At 43.5% G+C, this 16,021-nt stretch overlaps 1 protein-coding gene across 2 annotated transcripts; it reads right to left on the bottom strand.

Moving 5' to 3' along the window:
- Positions 1–3,182: 3,182 nt before the first annotated feature.
- Positions 3,183–10,926, bottom strand: CLDND1 (claudin domain containing 1). Of its 2 annotated transcripts, XM_054389038.1 has the most exons (5): positions 10,891–10,926; positions 5,728–6,029; positions 4,456–4,563; positions 3,852–3,989; positions 3,183–3,403 (listed from the first exon to the last, which is right to left on the bottom strand). In XM_054389038.1, exons 2-5 carry the CDS (start codon positions 6,014–6,016, stop codon positions 3,183–3,185), a joined length of 756 nt encoding a protein of 251 aa, XP_054245013.1. In that variant the 5' UTR covers positions 6,017–6,029; positions 10,891–10,926. The 2 variants fall into 2 exon arrangements, with proteins under 2 accessions (XP_054245013.1, XP_054245003.1); XM_054389028.1 differs by lacking the exon at positions 10,891–10,926 and having other exon boundaries at positions 4,456–4,560; positions 5,728–6,013.
- Between the last annotated feature and the right edge of the window lie 5,095 nt (positions 10,927–16,021).

Raw genomic sequence — 16,021 nt, 5'->3', positions numbered from 1 at the left:
TCTTTTGGAAGCCTGAATGTTAACATTTGAAAACAGATTTACAGTTCAGAAAAACTGGTGTCTGATACAAGAAAGAGTAAGCACACAGGACTGCCATTGTTCAGATTAAGTGAGCCATGGGACAGCAATGTGCCCTTGTCACCAAGAGGGCCAATGGTATCCTGGGGTGCACCAAGCAGGTCAAGTGAGGTTCTGCTCTCCTCTACTCTGCCCTGGTGAGACAACACCTGGAATACTGTTTCCAGTTTTGGGCTCCCCAGTTCAAGAGTCAGGAATCTACTGGAGAGAATCCAACAAAGAGCTATGAGGAAGAATTGAGGACTTGAACGTCTCTCCTGTGAGCAAAAACTGAGAGACCTGGGACTGTTTAGTCTTGAGAAGAGAAGGCTGACAGGGGATCTCATTAATGTCTATAAATATCTGAGGGGTGGGTGTCAAGACGAAGGTGCCACGTGGTACCCAGTAATAGAACAAGGAACAGTGGATTTAAGGTGGAACACAGAAAATTCCACCTCAACATGAGCAGAAACTTCTTTGAAGAGAGGATGATAGGGCACTAGAACAGGCTGCCCAGAGGTGTCTCCTTCTCTGCAGGCTTTCAAAACCTGCCTGGATGCATTCCTGTGTGGCCTGCTTTGGCAGAGGGGTTAGACTCAATGATCTCTAGAGGTCCATTCCAATCCCTAACTTTCTATGATTAAAATCACACCTTAAGTAATCCAAACAACCCCAAATTCTACTAAATGAGATAACCAGGCAAGGGTTCCTCCCAAATTGCAGAACTGCACCTCTCAGTCCCTTTTGGCTCAAGCTGAGGCTTGCATGCTCTAGTATTTCCGACAAACAAGGCACAAGACCAGATGAGCAGATAGGCCTTATCTACCTAGGTCAGAGATAAAAATTACTCTGAAAAAGCACTTCTATCAGTACACATCAGCTACATGGACTTCCATTTACTCTCAGATATTGCACAAAACCACCACATCCCTTATCATGGGGTTAGAACTGGCCCAGACATTGTGAACAGGGAAAGAAGTTGGTTTAAGAGGAAAGGTGAAAAAATTACTCAACAGCAAGAGAAAGATTATCTTGAACAGCCAACTGCTGTTTCATTTTGTAAAGACTGAAAAGAACAATAAAAAGTAGGTTGATCCCTATCACACACGATTAAAAAAATAGATAAATACATAATTTATACTAACGGACATCCCTGATTGTCAGGGAACTGTTGACTAGGGCTGTTTGCTGACCCAGCAAACACAGCCTGGATAGAAGCACCTACTGAAAAATCAAAGAAAGAAACCAACCCCCACAGATTTTTTGTTTAAAAAAAAAAAGGCAACAAAAACCCCAAACCAAACAAACCCAAGACACCTAAACAAACAAAACCAACAAAAAACCCTCAAAACATCCAAAAACCAGCTGTGAGATTAAAATGCCTATTTTCGTGTCTGTCTCACCAACAGCATCTCACAGAATCCCTGACATCCCAGGCATATTAATTTCTGTCAGGATTTATTTTTTCTAAGATATAATTGTTCTATTATCTGTGGAGGAAGGAAAAAAGGGGAATTAACACCTCAGAATTAAACAATTTAGTCTCGGAACTTTTCTAGTTAAGAAGTGCCACTCAGTCTGGCTAAAGTTGTACTGACTTAGAATATGTGCAGAAGCTGTAAACTAGTTAGAAGTTCTGGGGTGTTGCACTCCCCAGTGCTGAGCAGGAGAAAATTTAAAATTGGCAGAAGCCAAATAATTTGAGCTTTTTAAAAAACTAATCTAACCAAACATCTTTACATTCTTTACAGTGAGGGTGGTGTGACCCTGGAACTGGTTGCCCAAGGAGGTCATGGATGCCCCCTCCCTAGAAGTGTTCAAGGCCAGGTTGGATAAGGCCTTGAGCAACCTTGTCTAGTGCAAGCTATCCCTGCCCAAGGCAGGGGGGTTGGAACTAGATGATCTCTAAGGTCCCTTCCAGCCCAAACCAATCTATGAATCTTCCTTTCTTATACACTTGCCCTAAAACAAGTGAATGATCTAGACTTCTGCTTTTCTTTCCCCATGTGAAATTCACTTCAGGCCATTCCCTCACCCTCCCATCAGACTCATGCAAAGCTGAAAATTTCTGAGCTTTTTTTATTATTATTTTGTCGAAACAATAGGTTTAGGGCAAGATGGGGAAAGAGCAGCACCTTTTAAAAAAACCATGTTGTGTGCCATATAGGATAAACAAGCTTTAAAAAAAGTTAAGTTTATATATGTACATATACACAGACACTAAACCAAATTAAAAACAAACCTGTGAAGGGTCATTTTCAACACAAGAGAGAGGAAAGCCTTATTTCACAGCAAGCAAAAGCACCACAAGTTAAGATTAGAGTGCACAATCACATACAGGGCAGATACCAAACTAGCCTGGGTCCTGGAAGCAGTATAGCTAGAGCAGCACAAAGCTCCACATGGGCCAACTTATCCCACTCCTTGGCAAAGGCAAGTGCAGAGCCTTTGTGTTCAGGATGGTGTGCTGTGCTGGCACTCCCACACCATCTGCTCTTGCATCAGTTTTGGCAGAAGCCATGAAAAGTATTCAACTAGTGAGAATAAGAGACCCAAAGCTAAGATACCAGGACTGGTTTAGCTACAGCATTTCCATATCAGAGGTTTCTGAGTTCCACTATGTCTCTTGGATGCTCTCTGTAGGTACTGCCTGCTTGGGTCACACAGCAGACAGCACCTCATTATTTATAAGTTATGCACTGAAGCTCCCATTTTTGCCTACCTCCATCTATTCTTTTTCTATCTCTCTTCTACCCCACACCACTCCTATTTCCTCCAGGCCAACAGAGTGATAAAATTAGGAAGGGGCACGTACATCTAACTAAGGGGAGAGTCAACAACCAAATGAGTCTTCAAAAATAATAGTAATTCTTTAAAAAAACCCCACACAACCCCAAGAAAACAATTTAAAAACTTGTTCAAGTTCTGCAGACTTCTGGCAGAGTTTGGTCATTTAGCCCAGAGGTCTTTTTCTTCAGGGTCTGTAGGTTAAATTGTCTGACCTGGTGAGAAGCACGTAGTACAAGATAAAATTCTTACCAAAAAAAAAAAAAAAAAAAAAAAAAGTAGTAAGGGCTGGGGGGAGAAGACTATAACATGGAAATCAAATCCTTGGGTAGCAGCACTCATGCTACACGGTATGCTTTCAAAAGGGTGAATTCCTTTCTGTTGGTGCGAGCTGCCCAGATGAACAGAGCAGCTGCCATGAACTGCAAAGGTGCTGAGACACAGGCTAAGCAGAAAGACCAGCCAAATTCACCCCTCACATCGGCAGGCAGGGGCAGCTTCTTATGGAGCAGCTCAATCCCAGCTACGTAGCAGCCAACCAGGCCCAGTGTACAAAGCCCTGGGGAAGGAAGCAGCAAAGCAAAATGAACAAAGCACAATGACCTTTGAGCAGCCTTCCAGCACCTGAAGGGGGCCTACGGAAAAGCTGAGAGGGACTTTTAATTAGGGCCTATGGTGACAGGACAAGGGGCAACAGTTTTAAACTAGAGCAGAGTAGATTTAGCTTGCACATCAAGAAGTTCTTTATTATGAAGGTGGTGAGACACTGGAAAGGGTTGCCCAGAGAAGCTGTGGGTGCCTCATCCCTGGAAGTGTTTAACATCAGACTGGATGAGGCTTTGAGCAACCTGGTCTAGTGGAAGGTGCCCCTGCCCATGGCAGAGGGTGTGGAACTAGATGATCTTTAAGTTCCTTCCAACTGAAGCCATTCTATGATTCACCACTGAAGTGCTCTGGCTGTCACTATATGTTTCGGGAGGAGGGAAGGTGGATGGCAAGAGACCTACCTGCTAGGAAATGGAGGACTCCAGTGGCAATGGCAGGATAAAGGCTGCGACAGGCACAAGCACAGAGCCCAATCAGAGCCCCAAAGCACATGAGGCCAAGGCTGACAAAGGGCAAGAGAAACTGCAACCGCCAGAGATCTGTAGGTGAAGGAAACACACGAAAAAAGTTTGCTGAAGAAGTGCTAGAAACTGATATTCTTACACCATCATTGTGGCCTGAAATTGTGCCCGAAACTGTGCAAGTTGGTTTAGATTGGATATTGGGAAAAATTTCTTTACGGGAAGAGTGGTCAGGCATTGGAACAAGCTGCCCAGGGAGGTGGTGGAGTCACCGTTCATGAAGCTGTTCAAGAAACGTGTTTGGGATGTGGTTTAACACCCATGGTGGTGTTAGGTTGACGGCTGGACCGTTCATAGGCAAAACCTTTGCTAACACATCTAAGCTTTTCTTTCAGACTTTGACTTGCTGCCCGTGCTACTGTGAAATAACAATAAATGCAGAGCAAGATACACATGCTTTCCTCACTGGTGACTGTGTGTGTAAAATGTCTTTCTTTTTTTTTTCATCCTACTTGTTTACCTGCCAGAATTGAAAGACACTTACAAGTTCGATTCAAATCTGTGCCACTGTTGTGATTTCCAGGCTCTATGTACTTTTCCATAAACTGATCAGAGAGGGAAAAACTGATGCAGTTTGTAGTCATATCAGCTTCTAGGGAAAAAAAAGAAAAAAGATACAGTTAGATGTCTTCCTAGCATATTCCCCTTCAGGCCCTCCTTTGCCAGTCACTGAAGCTGGTAAGCTCCTCAGAAAAAAAAATAGAAAAAAAAAATTTAGAGAAAAAACTACCTCTCAAAATAGCTCTGTAGGATGAGGGAGATCTGTACAATGAGGGAGAACACTGAAACATGCATAATCTTCAAACTTACCTCAGTTATCCACAGAGAACTGGGCCATGCTTGGCAGACTGGGAAAGAAACATGGCATAGGATGCTCAACTATGTTGTCACATAGTCTTATACTTAAGAGTCCCTTAAAAAAACTGTGTGTATCTCCATGTGCAGAATACAGTATCACACTAAACATCTCATTCAAAAATGGGACAGAAAGCACTATTTAAAGAACAGAAAAATACTTGCTTCTTTAAATTTCTCCTTATGTTATGCCTCAGATTTGGTTCTAGAATACTACTGAGTAGAGCTGTTTTAAGCTTCTTGCAAAATAAGTATTTTCATTAGAGAGAAATAGGACCAAAAAAAAAGTATTCAATGTAATGCTTTTTTCTCCAGAAAAGTATTTTTAAGAGGGTTCTAAATAATGGGCTTCACACTCCCCACCAAATATCCAAAATTTACTCTGAAATAATTGCTCATCACAATTTTTTAGCCCCCAACCACTGTGAATAACAATACAAATACTTTCTTTTATACCCAGCACTATGGTACATGAAGTGCAACATGTGCTGATGCGACAGTGGGACATTTGTGACAAGTGAGCAAAGTGCACGACTAACTAAAAGGAGTGACTGCCCCCTTGATAAATTAGTATCTTTATTCCACTGATGGATCCCAGGACTGCTCCTAAAAGGACAGTGACTGGCACAGCAACTGCAACTGTATTCCCCATTGGAAAGGAGATGAAAAAATAATTATTAATAAAGTTATACCAGACTAAATTTAGATCAAGTGTCAAATCCAAAGTCTGCAACACTGACAGCCACAGACTACTTTGCCTTTCACGTCATTAAATATTTAGACTGTCTTTATTTAAAAAACAACACGCAAGGTAGAAGTAAGCCAAGAATACATTGTGAGGAAGTTAGCATATTCCAAATAGGGAAGCAAGCCAGGAAAGCAATAATTACTCTGGAGATACCTGGTGGGCTGTACCAGTGAGAGTTTTTGGGTACGGTGATACATCTCCGCCACAATCCAACCGTGCCATTGCACCGGAAGAGCGCATCTGTGTAGGTCTTCTCATCTGCCTCCTCGCTGATAAATTCCTCCCAGATGCTCCTACCAGCTTCGCTAATATTCTCAGCTGGGAGCAGGGTGTGGTATTCGTACCAAAAGTCAGTGCCAATGGAAGCTGCCATATAGATGGTGGAGATGAGGCTGAGCACACAAGCTATTACTAGCGCTGTTGCAAAGCGGTTGTCCATCATTGCGCCCTCGTTACTGTAAGGAAAGAGAAGGACAAGTGAGTAATTCCTCTGACAGTAAAGGCAAAGTTATCCTAGCAGTGTCAAAAACATGACACAGAATCATAGAATGGTTTGGGTTGGGAGGGACCTTAAAGAACTATCCAAACCTCCTCCCCATCATGGGCAGGGTGACCTCCCCACTAGACCTGGATGCTCGAGAACCCATCCAATCTGGCCTTGAGCACCTCCAGGGAGGGAGCATCCACAACCGCCCTGGGCAACCTGTACCTGTGTCTCACCTTTCTCTCACTGTAAACAATTTCTTTCTAATATCCACTCTAAATCTGTCCTCCTCAAGCTTCAATAGATTCCCTCACATCTTATCATTACAAGCCTTTGTAAAAAGTCCCTTCCTAGCTTTCCTCTAGGCTCCCCATCAGATACTGGAAGGCCACTATGTCACCATGATGAAGTCCCTTCAAACAGCATGATAGAAATGCCAAATATAATAATTAGAAATGTCATTTCACTTTGGCAGGAGGAATATGCATTGTTTCAAATGCAAAATCCCTGTGTTTACATTTTCTACATGTCAGGTGTGTTTCACCTGGTTTGGGTATTTTTCAGGAGAAAGTAAATCCATGTAAATACACACATCTACATCCCTGATCAGAAAAGAGTATAAAGACTAAGGAGAAAGTACTCAAACATACACAATAAGAAGGTTGTAGTGGGATGGGTGTCAATCTCTTCTCCCTAGTAACAAGTGATAGGACAAGAAGAAATGGCCTCAAGCTGGCCCAGGGGAGGTTTAGACAGGATATTAGAAGAAACTTGGTCACTGAAAGGGTTATTAAACACTGGAATAGGCTCCCCGAGAAGGTGGTTGAATACACATCCCTGGAGGTGTTTAAAAGATGCAGAGATACAGTGTTGAGGGATGTGGTTTAGCACCAGCCTTGGTAGATAGATTATGGTTGGACTCCATGATCTTAAAGGTCTTTTCCAACTGAAATGATTCTATGATTCCTCTTATGCAATGTCCCCTCAGGGTATGCACACTTTCCTTTTCCACCATGCTGGAATCAAAGGAACTCAGAATGAGTCTACTGTGCTGGTGAGCATCCGCCAGACCTGTGATTTCAGGACATGGGTATCACTTTCCTCCCAGCCACGTGGAGCTAGCTTCTCTCTCTGTGGCAGCAACTGCCAGAGCAACAGCCAAAGCAGATGGCACAGCTCACTGCCATTTGTGATCCTGACTGTAGGGAACCACAGAGAATCCACCCAGAGCACAAGGCAGAAGACTTATCTTTCCTTAAGAGATTACCAAGGGTAGAAGTTATTTTTAGCCTGCCATCCCATACGGCTTTTACAGCTTGTGTTTACAGCAAAGATAAGAACCACAAGCATGCCAAAAGAGCTATTCCAGACTGTTCACAAAGGGCAGCCATGCCAAGGTGCTCAAATGCCTTGAGGGAAGAAAAAAAAACCTACAAAAACCCCAAACATATCTAGACACTAGAGACAGAACACGAAGGAAACCCTAACAGACAAAAATTGGGAAAATTATGCTCAATAAGAGTGGCATTTCTGAAGAACTCAAAATACAGGTGAGGTGCTCTGTTCCACAGTAACAAGATGACAAGAACTTTCAAAACTGAAAGGCCTTCACGTGCTGGAGAACTTCGCTCTGGCTTTCTGTATTGGGGTCATTTATGCACTCCTTTGTAGGGTCATGGTCACAAATGGTGTAGGTTCTGGGTCAAAGCAGGCATGGGAAAAATACAGATAGCACACATGCTTATGACAACATTGTGACTTTAATGAGGAATTGATTGGATTGCTGACATGTGAACCCTTTTGCAGATAGTACAATATGTCAGAGGACTCCCTGATGCCTGTTGTTCTCCTCCATTTTTTGTGCTTGATTAAATTTATGGGTTATGATGAATCAGGTTTGATGTACTTGCCAAAAGAACAACAAAAAAATTCAGTTGAGTTAACTCAGCAGCTAGAGCTAATCTGGTGACATGAGCTACTATCTAATCAGCTCTTGTCTATTGCTTGTTCTACCTCCTTTCTCCCACATACTTTGATCAAAATATTTTGGCCTTGTCTCTTTGCAAGTGAACAAACCACAACTGGAAACATGAGATAAAACATGAGTGCCAGGTCAGACTTGCCAGCAAGAAGTTCTGAACTACTGAACTATGAAACAAGGTGCAAATTAAAGCAGGGAGTTTCAAAGGCACTGATATTTGCTGCTAATAATGCCATTCCTATTTATTTTCCCTCCCATCTCTTTGTCACTTTGGCTGAAGCTGGCTGATAGGGCTCGGGAGGAGACATGATGTGTACCTATATCATTCCCTAAGCTTAATTTCCATATTAAATGAAGCACACTCGCCATTAATACCCACCCTTGAACTGCATCCTTAGCAATGAGAACAGAGCTGATTTTTGGTGAACTGGCAAGCAGCACCCATTTAAAAACAAGTACAGAGTCTGCATACCAAAATTGTAATTAAATAATAATCCACAAGCTGTGAACTTTTATAAGTTAGCACAAATAGTGAGAGGGAGAGAACATTGTATCTGGATTTATTTATCTAGAAGTCCAGACTTCAGAGCAAATTCTCTGTGCAGCATTTAATTCTGCTTTATGTACTTCCATTATCCTTTGACATCCTGGCATCTAGTTCAAGGTGCAAAGGACACTGGACAAGCAGAACAGGGAGGGCAAGTTGCTGTATGGATCTGACCTCACGGAGGGGTCCAGTCTCCTTCATAATGCAAACAGTGGAAGTGGCATCTCCACCAAAGCTGTGTTGTCTGGCTTCTGCTCAGATGAGCTCTCAGAGCCAAGCAGATCCTCTGGGAACTCACTTTCAGGGCAAGCAGCAGAACAGGCTGGTGAGCAGGCTGGTCTGGATTTTCCACTGTATTGTGGTCAGATTTACTGCAAGACAAACCCTCGGCAACAGACTCCTCACTTTGGAAAGGGTTATCTCGGGAAGGAGGAAGTGCAAGAACCTACAAGCTCCATCCTCACAGCAGCGTCTGGCCAAAAAGAATGTAAGCAGAACACTACTGGGCCACTGGTTTGATGCCACTGCCTTTTAATTTAAATGCTTACAATGACAAAGTCCTATCAGCTCTGTACCTAACATACAGAACAAAAAGAACTGGCTCAAAAATCTTACTTTCAGGTGCAACATCCCTGCTGCCAGGTACAGAACACTGGTGCTGCAAATATCTCTATGAGAGCATCCTGAAAATACAACCACGGACCTTCTGGCCAGCCTTCTGTTCATTGGCAAACAGTGGGCTTTGCAGAGCTGATGTGAGATGGCAACCAAGAGCAGATTACCAGCAAAATGAAGGGTTAAACATTAATCAGTAAATTGAATTGCTGTCTAGTGTTCATTACATAGTTGGTAAATGGGACCTGGCTATCTACTTATGTTCAGCCCAGTAATGCACAGCTCTAGGGACAGGTAGAAAGCAGCTGAGGAGGCTATAATCCCCAAAACGTAGCAGGTGGCTTTCCGTGGCATTTGTCCCAGAAAAAACACACACAGATTTTCAGTACAGACAAGACAGTTCTAGGGCAATTCCTTATAATAAAAATCCCCTCAAAGCTTCTGCCTCACATTTCAACCAGTGACAGAAAAGATGAAGAACTCTACAACACTTTAGACAAATTCTGAACTAGAAGTTCTTCCTACCACAGTGTAGTAGACTGGACTACCCTGCTCATTCACTGTGTATATTCTATGCATCTTCATCTACAGTAGACACATCCCCACTTAAATGAGGTGTCCTCTGCTCTGTTAAAGAGACAGTTCCAGGCAGCTTCCAGCCCCAGGCAGAGCTCAGTGGCTACTGTAAACAGTCTGTAAGAAATAATTGCCAGAGAAGACCATGAAGACAGACAATGCATGTTTACCAGATTATGCCACACTCTACAAAAGTTTCTATGCAGAACACTGTGTAGGAGGTGCCTTAGAATAAGCTTACTTACCAAAAATAACATTATTATTACTACCAAAGATGACACTGATTACAAACAAATTGATGTAAAGATGCATAATAAATGGAAATACTTTGCCTTTATAGATTGCCAGCAAGATCCTTCATTGTTTTCACAAAAGGTTTGTTCATATGGCACTGGCAAGACATTTCTTTTAACAGTAGAAGTTATTTCAAACAAATTATGGCTGAAACTAAGCTATGCAATGAATTTAAGACAATACAAGGCAGCAATAACCAGGCACTCAAGCAGAAGTGCATCATAGGATATTATACTTATATCAAATATATTTTTTTTAAATAATTGAGACATAACAATTTCAAAGCACCAGTTCATTAAAGGGAAGGGAAGGGAAGGCAAAGGACAAACTATGAGGATCGTTCAAAGGAATGACTAGATGCATGTCCCTCACAGAAGGAAAAAAAAAAGAGCAAGAAAAGACAGAGAAGAGCACAAAAGCAAGTATTCTGGCAAAATTAAAAAAAAAAAAAAAAACTCTTAACATTAGAGAATAGATAAACATTTTAAGAAGTTACTGTACCATGGCAGAAGGGAATATAAAGCCATACATATTTCTATCTTATTACAGCGTGACTCCCCTCAGCCAACAGCGGGTCACCAGCTTTAAGAAACTCCTTTCAACTGACATCACAAAAGAGGAAGGCTGTGTTTGCTGGCATTTTCTCAGAAAACACGCCTGCTATCTGGCAGCTCTTTGGGAAAGCAGGAGAGGCAGTAAGCTTTAAAGGAGGTGTAAAAGTAAGGCTGGCAATGCTACCGAACAGGATCCTCCTTTTAATACTCAGGGTAACAGAGGGTTATGAAGGGATGTTACCAAACAGTGGGTTTTTTTTTTTACCTTAAGAGGTCCTCAGCGTCCCTCAGGACACACAGCTCAAATGATTCCAGGTCACTTCAGAGACACAATGTTGTTTGTGTCTTGTGGCAAGTGGAGAGCATGAAATGAGAACTTCCCATCTGCCCTGTTCCATTCATTCAGCTGCTTTACCACCACCAGCTCACAAAAAGTGACCTAGAAGTAGAAGGCAAAGCAAACAGTTTGAGATCATTGCCTCACTTAGAAATTATTTCACTGAAATCTCCCAGCGTTACTCATTAAGAAAAAAATATAAAGAAAGAGGGTGGGGGATATAGGAATTTACTTCAAAACCTCTTAGGCCAGCAGCACCCTACCCCACCGGGATCAATGCAGTACATGGGCGCCTGAAGGCAGCACCAGCTGTACGAACGCCTCTCTCCCCGTGCAAACGCCGAGCCCCACAGCTGGTCGCCACCCGGGCCGCGCTCCGTACCGGCCGCAACCGCTCAAGTGGTGGCCACACGCTTCAACGCCAAAGCGAGGCAGGGGCCAGGACGTCTGCCCTTTCTCCTTCCCTCCCTCGACCCCCGGCCCCCTCCGGCCTCTCAGGCGACAGCCCTGCCACGGAGAGCAACCGCCCCCGCGGCACCGGGAGCCGCCACCGGGGCTGTCGGCAGCAGCAAACCCGAGGAAATCGCCTCGACCCCACACCCCACTAGCCCCCCTCCCACACTCCGGTCGCAACGGCCCGGCGCGACACCCACCGCCCATCTCCAGCTCACACCCCCAGCCCCGCCGCTCAGCTTCCGCCCCGTGGTGCTGAGGGACAGGGCTGCGCCCCGCCGCGCCGGGCGCCCTGGGGGATGTAGTTCTGCCGCCCTTTACCGCCATGGCCCAGCAGCACCATGGGAGCTGTAGTTCTCCGCTCTGCCCGGCGCCGCCACCATGCCGACTGCCGGTTGTGTCACAGAATTACAGAACGGCTTCAGTTGCAAGGGACCTTAAAGGTTACCTACTTCCGATGCCCCTGGCAGGGGCGGACACCTCCCACTGCACCAGATTGCTCATATTGTAATATGCTGCCTGCCCTACAGGAGAACTTGACAAACAAACAAATCTATGCCCTGAGCCCAACAGAAATAGGAGTAAATATTAATAAAGCCACCTATGAACTAATATGCAGACAGAAGCCAGGAAGAAACTGAGTAAGCAAAAAAGTAGCAAGAGCTTTACCAGTGTTCACACGTTTCTTCTGACAGTATCAAAGTGAAGTCTCATAGAATCATAGAATGGCTTGAGTTGGAAGGGACCTTAAAGATACCTAGTTCCAAACCCCCTGCCATAGGCCCCTGCCATAGGTTGCTACCAGCCTCATCCACAGAATCACAGAATCTCAGAATTAACCAGGTTGGAAAAGCCCTTTGAGATCATCAAGTCCAACCTACCACCCAGCACCATCTAATCAACTAAACCATGGCACTAAGTGTCTCACCCAGTCTTATTTTTAAATACCTCCAGGGACAGTGACTCTACCACCCACCTGAGCAGCCCATTCCAATGGCCAATCTCTCTTTTCTGTGAAAATTCAGTCTAGTCTTAAACACTTTCAGGAATAAGGCATCCATGATTCTCTGGGCAACCCATTCCAATGTCCCACCACCCTCATAGTAAAGAACTTTTTTCTAATGTCTAATCTAAATCTACCCAGCTCTAGTGTAAAACCATTGCCCCTCATCATGTCACTACAAGCCCTTATATAAAATCCTTCTCCAGCTTTCCAGTAGCTTCCTTCAGGTACTAGAAGGCTGCTACATGGTCTCTCTGGAGCCTTCTCTCCTCCAGACTGAACAGACCGAACTCCCTCAGACTGTCCTCATTGAAGAAGTGCTCCAGCCCTCTCATCATCTGTAGCCTCTCACAGCTCCCAGGGCAGCCAACCTCACACCTTTCAATGCTCACTGTTTTCGCCACACTGCCAAGCAACCCATCTCACCTCCTTCCCTCAGCCATCCAATGTACCCACAGGGTTGCTGGCACCCTGTCAACACTTGCAGGCTCTGCTGCTGACACAGGCCCACATACCATAAAATCTGGCTAGAAAGAAAACCCTCTAATACTTGGTTTCAGTCTTAGCAGGCAGGCATTCTTCACTGCAAAGGTGTGCCAGTTAGACTCTGGCTTACTTCACATTTAAGGTCCAGTTTCTCTTAAATTCACTGTGCATGCTAAGAGGGTGAGGGGTTTATTTTGGCCAGGGGTCTTTCTGCTAGGAGGTGTGGTTTTAACATTATAATGAGGCTAGTTTAGTCTAGGACATGGGGTTTTATCCAAAAGCTGACTACACTGTTCAGTAACATTTTTGGCATACTTCATAGAATCATAGTGTTAGGGATTGGAAGGGACCTCTAGAGATCATTGAGTCTAACCCCCTGCCAAAGCAGGATCACCTAGGGGGGACCACACAGGAATGCATCCAGGCAGGTTTTGAAAGTCTCCAGAAAAGGAGACTCCATAACCTGTCTGCGCAGCCTGTTCCAGCACTCCATCACCCTCACAGTCAAGAAGTTTCTCCTCATGTTGAGGTGCAACCTCCTGTGTTCCAGCTTATGCCCATGTTCCTTGTCCTATTATTAGGCACCACTGAAAAGAGTCTGGCACCTTCATGTTGACACTGACCCCTCAGATATTTATAGACATTAACAAGATCTCCTCTCAGCCTTCTCAAGACTAAACAGCCCCAGGTCTCAGTGTTTCTTCACAGGAGGCACGTTCAAGTCCTGCAATCATCCTCATAGCTCTTCGTTGGACTCTCTCCAGCAGATCCCTGTCTCTCTTGAATTGGGGATCCCAGAACTGGACACAGAATTCCAGGTGTGGTCTCACCAGGGCAAAGTAGAGGGAGAAAAGTACCTCCCTTGACCTGCTGGACACACTTTTCTTGATGCACCCCAGGATACCATTTGCCCTCTTGGGATAAGGGCACATTGCTGTCCCATGGATAACTAACTCTGCACTTGCCTAGGATATTTCAATTATCAAGGGCATCCCAGTTAGAAGCCCTTTTCTTCATTGTTCCAGTTTGTCTTCTAAAAGCACAATTTAACCATGAACATGCACATGTTTCTTTAGTAACAATTCACCCCTTGAGACTTCCAGCAATTTCAATTACTTAGTTTACCCCTGCAGCCCACAAAGCTCACATTTCTGTCTCTTTTTTCACTTGATTGCTTGTAAAAATGTTGACACGATATCCTGGCTAAATGACTTGGGAAACCACCAAGTAAGGACAAAAAGAAATAAATTGCAAAATATTGCAAAAATCATCACCATCAGCTCCATGACCCAAATTGGGCATTTCCCCCAGTCCCAGGTACCCATACCCTTGCAAATTACAAGAGGGTTCTTAAAAGTAGTTAGCCACTCCGCTGGCTGAGAGACCACCACACCCAGTTTTGATCTCCAAATTAGTAAAAAGTTCTCAGAAAAAAACAGAATCACGTCCGAGGTTTTCATGTCTCTGAGGACTTCTAGGGAACAATCTCACCAAGTCCTCTCCCAGAGCAGACAGGAAGTATTTTTGTAGTGTGGTAGGAATCTAGGATGGCCAAGGTGAAAGCAGTGATATAAGAGACTTCTTTGACTTGGTGTGACAAAATAATTTTATTTATTAAAAGAAATAATCATAAATTCTATTTAATTAAGAACCATCTGCCTGTATGCCTCACCTTTCCAGATAATCTCCTAATGTCTGCAAGTACATGTGTTGGGGTCCTACTGGGATTTATGCTAAACTCTGAAATATTTAACATCTTTATCAATGGCCTGGAAGAAGGCAGAGTTATCACTGATAAACTTCACAGAAGATACAAGGCCTGAGGGGATGGTAAATAATGGAGACAGCACAGGTACAGGGTGACCTGATAATTTGGCAGCTGGGGGCAAGCAAACATGCATTTCAGTAAGGTCATCGATAAGCTTCTTCGGTTAAGAGCAAAGAGTGGAGGCTATACTTACCTGGCATAAAACTTTATCCTGAAAAGCTCAAAATGAAAAGGACAAACAGGTCACGGTGGATTACCAACTGCCAAGATGGTGCTGTGGCCAAAAGAACCCCAACTTTCCTGCAGCCTCAGACATATAAACAGAGAAATCACAAGGAGGAAAGTTGTGTCACATCTTGAGTTGCTGCTGGCTGCTGAAATAGTGTGTCTAGTTTTGACATGTTGATAAAGTGGAGAGAAACCTGAAAAGGGACATGAAAATCACTGAACAATTAGAATACCCCACTGTGTGAAATACATCACAGAAGGTCAGTCAGTTTAATTTACTGAAGAGAAAGCTAAGGAGCTGCATGACCATAAAATACATGCAGTAGCAATAGGGTAAAAAAAAATGCAGATTTTTTTCAGTATACCTGGCAAAACTATTAAAAGTTGAAAGTAGAAAATGTTAAAAGAAAAAAACACAACTAAACCAAATCTCTGTATTGTAAGCTATGGGCTAAGCAGAATTGGAACTATTGACTCTAAATTGTAGTGAATTACCTCACACTGGGCAAGTCTAGAGAGTTTTTTTTTGTAAAAATGAAAATAAATTCTGGAAAATTTTGCAGCTTTTGCTACTTCCATTACTGAATTAGACTACAGTGGCTTCTTCTTCATCGTCTGCCCTGATCAATGTGACACATGCAGCTGCTCAGAACCAGAGAGATGTGTTTTCATTTTATTCATTTAACTTCAAACATCCTCTATGGATTTCACCTTGATTTATTTTAAATACCTCCAAATAGTAAGAGTAACCCAATAAAAACATTACAAATGAATGCAGAGTCATCCGATTTTTTTTGTTGTTTCTCTTTTTTTCACACTTCCTCGGTGTGCCTCAGTAGGACCACTGGTGGATCAGTTTAGCTACAGAACAGGATCATGTGGGAAGGTTTGCAACCTAAAAGTTTGCTTTACTGTGCAGAACCCATGGCAGTTTACACATGAAAGCACAAAGGGAATGCTGCTGATGGCTACAGCTTAAAGAGTATTCCTGCTTTTTGCAAAGCTGAAGCTTCTTCCATAGCATACCTGGATGATGTGCATTAGTTAGTACCTCTAACAGAAATTCTCAGGCACCTACATGTTTAACATCACAGTGCTACAAAAAACAAAAACTAAAAACA

This window comes from Indicator indicator, chromosome 1 (assembly GCF_027791375.1).
Source record: "Indicator indicator isolate 239-I01 chromosome 1, UM_Iind_1.1, whole genome shotgun sequence".
NCBI classification, from domain to species: domain Eukaryota; kingdom Metazoa; phylum Chordata; class Aves; order Piciformes; family Indicatoridae; genus Indicator; species Indicator indicator.
The sequence above is the reverse complement of the archived record's forward strand: the minus strand, read 5'-3'. Positions and strand labels throughout refer to the sequence as shown.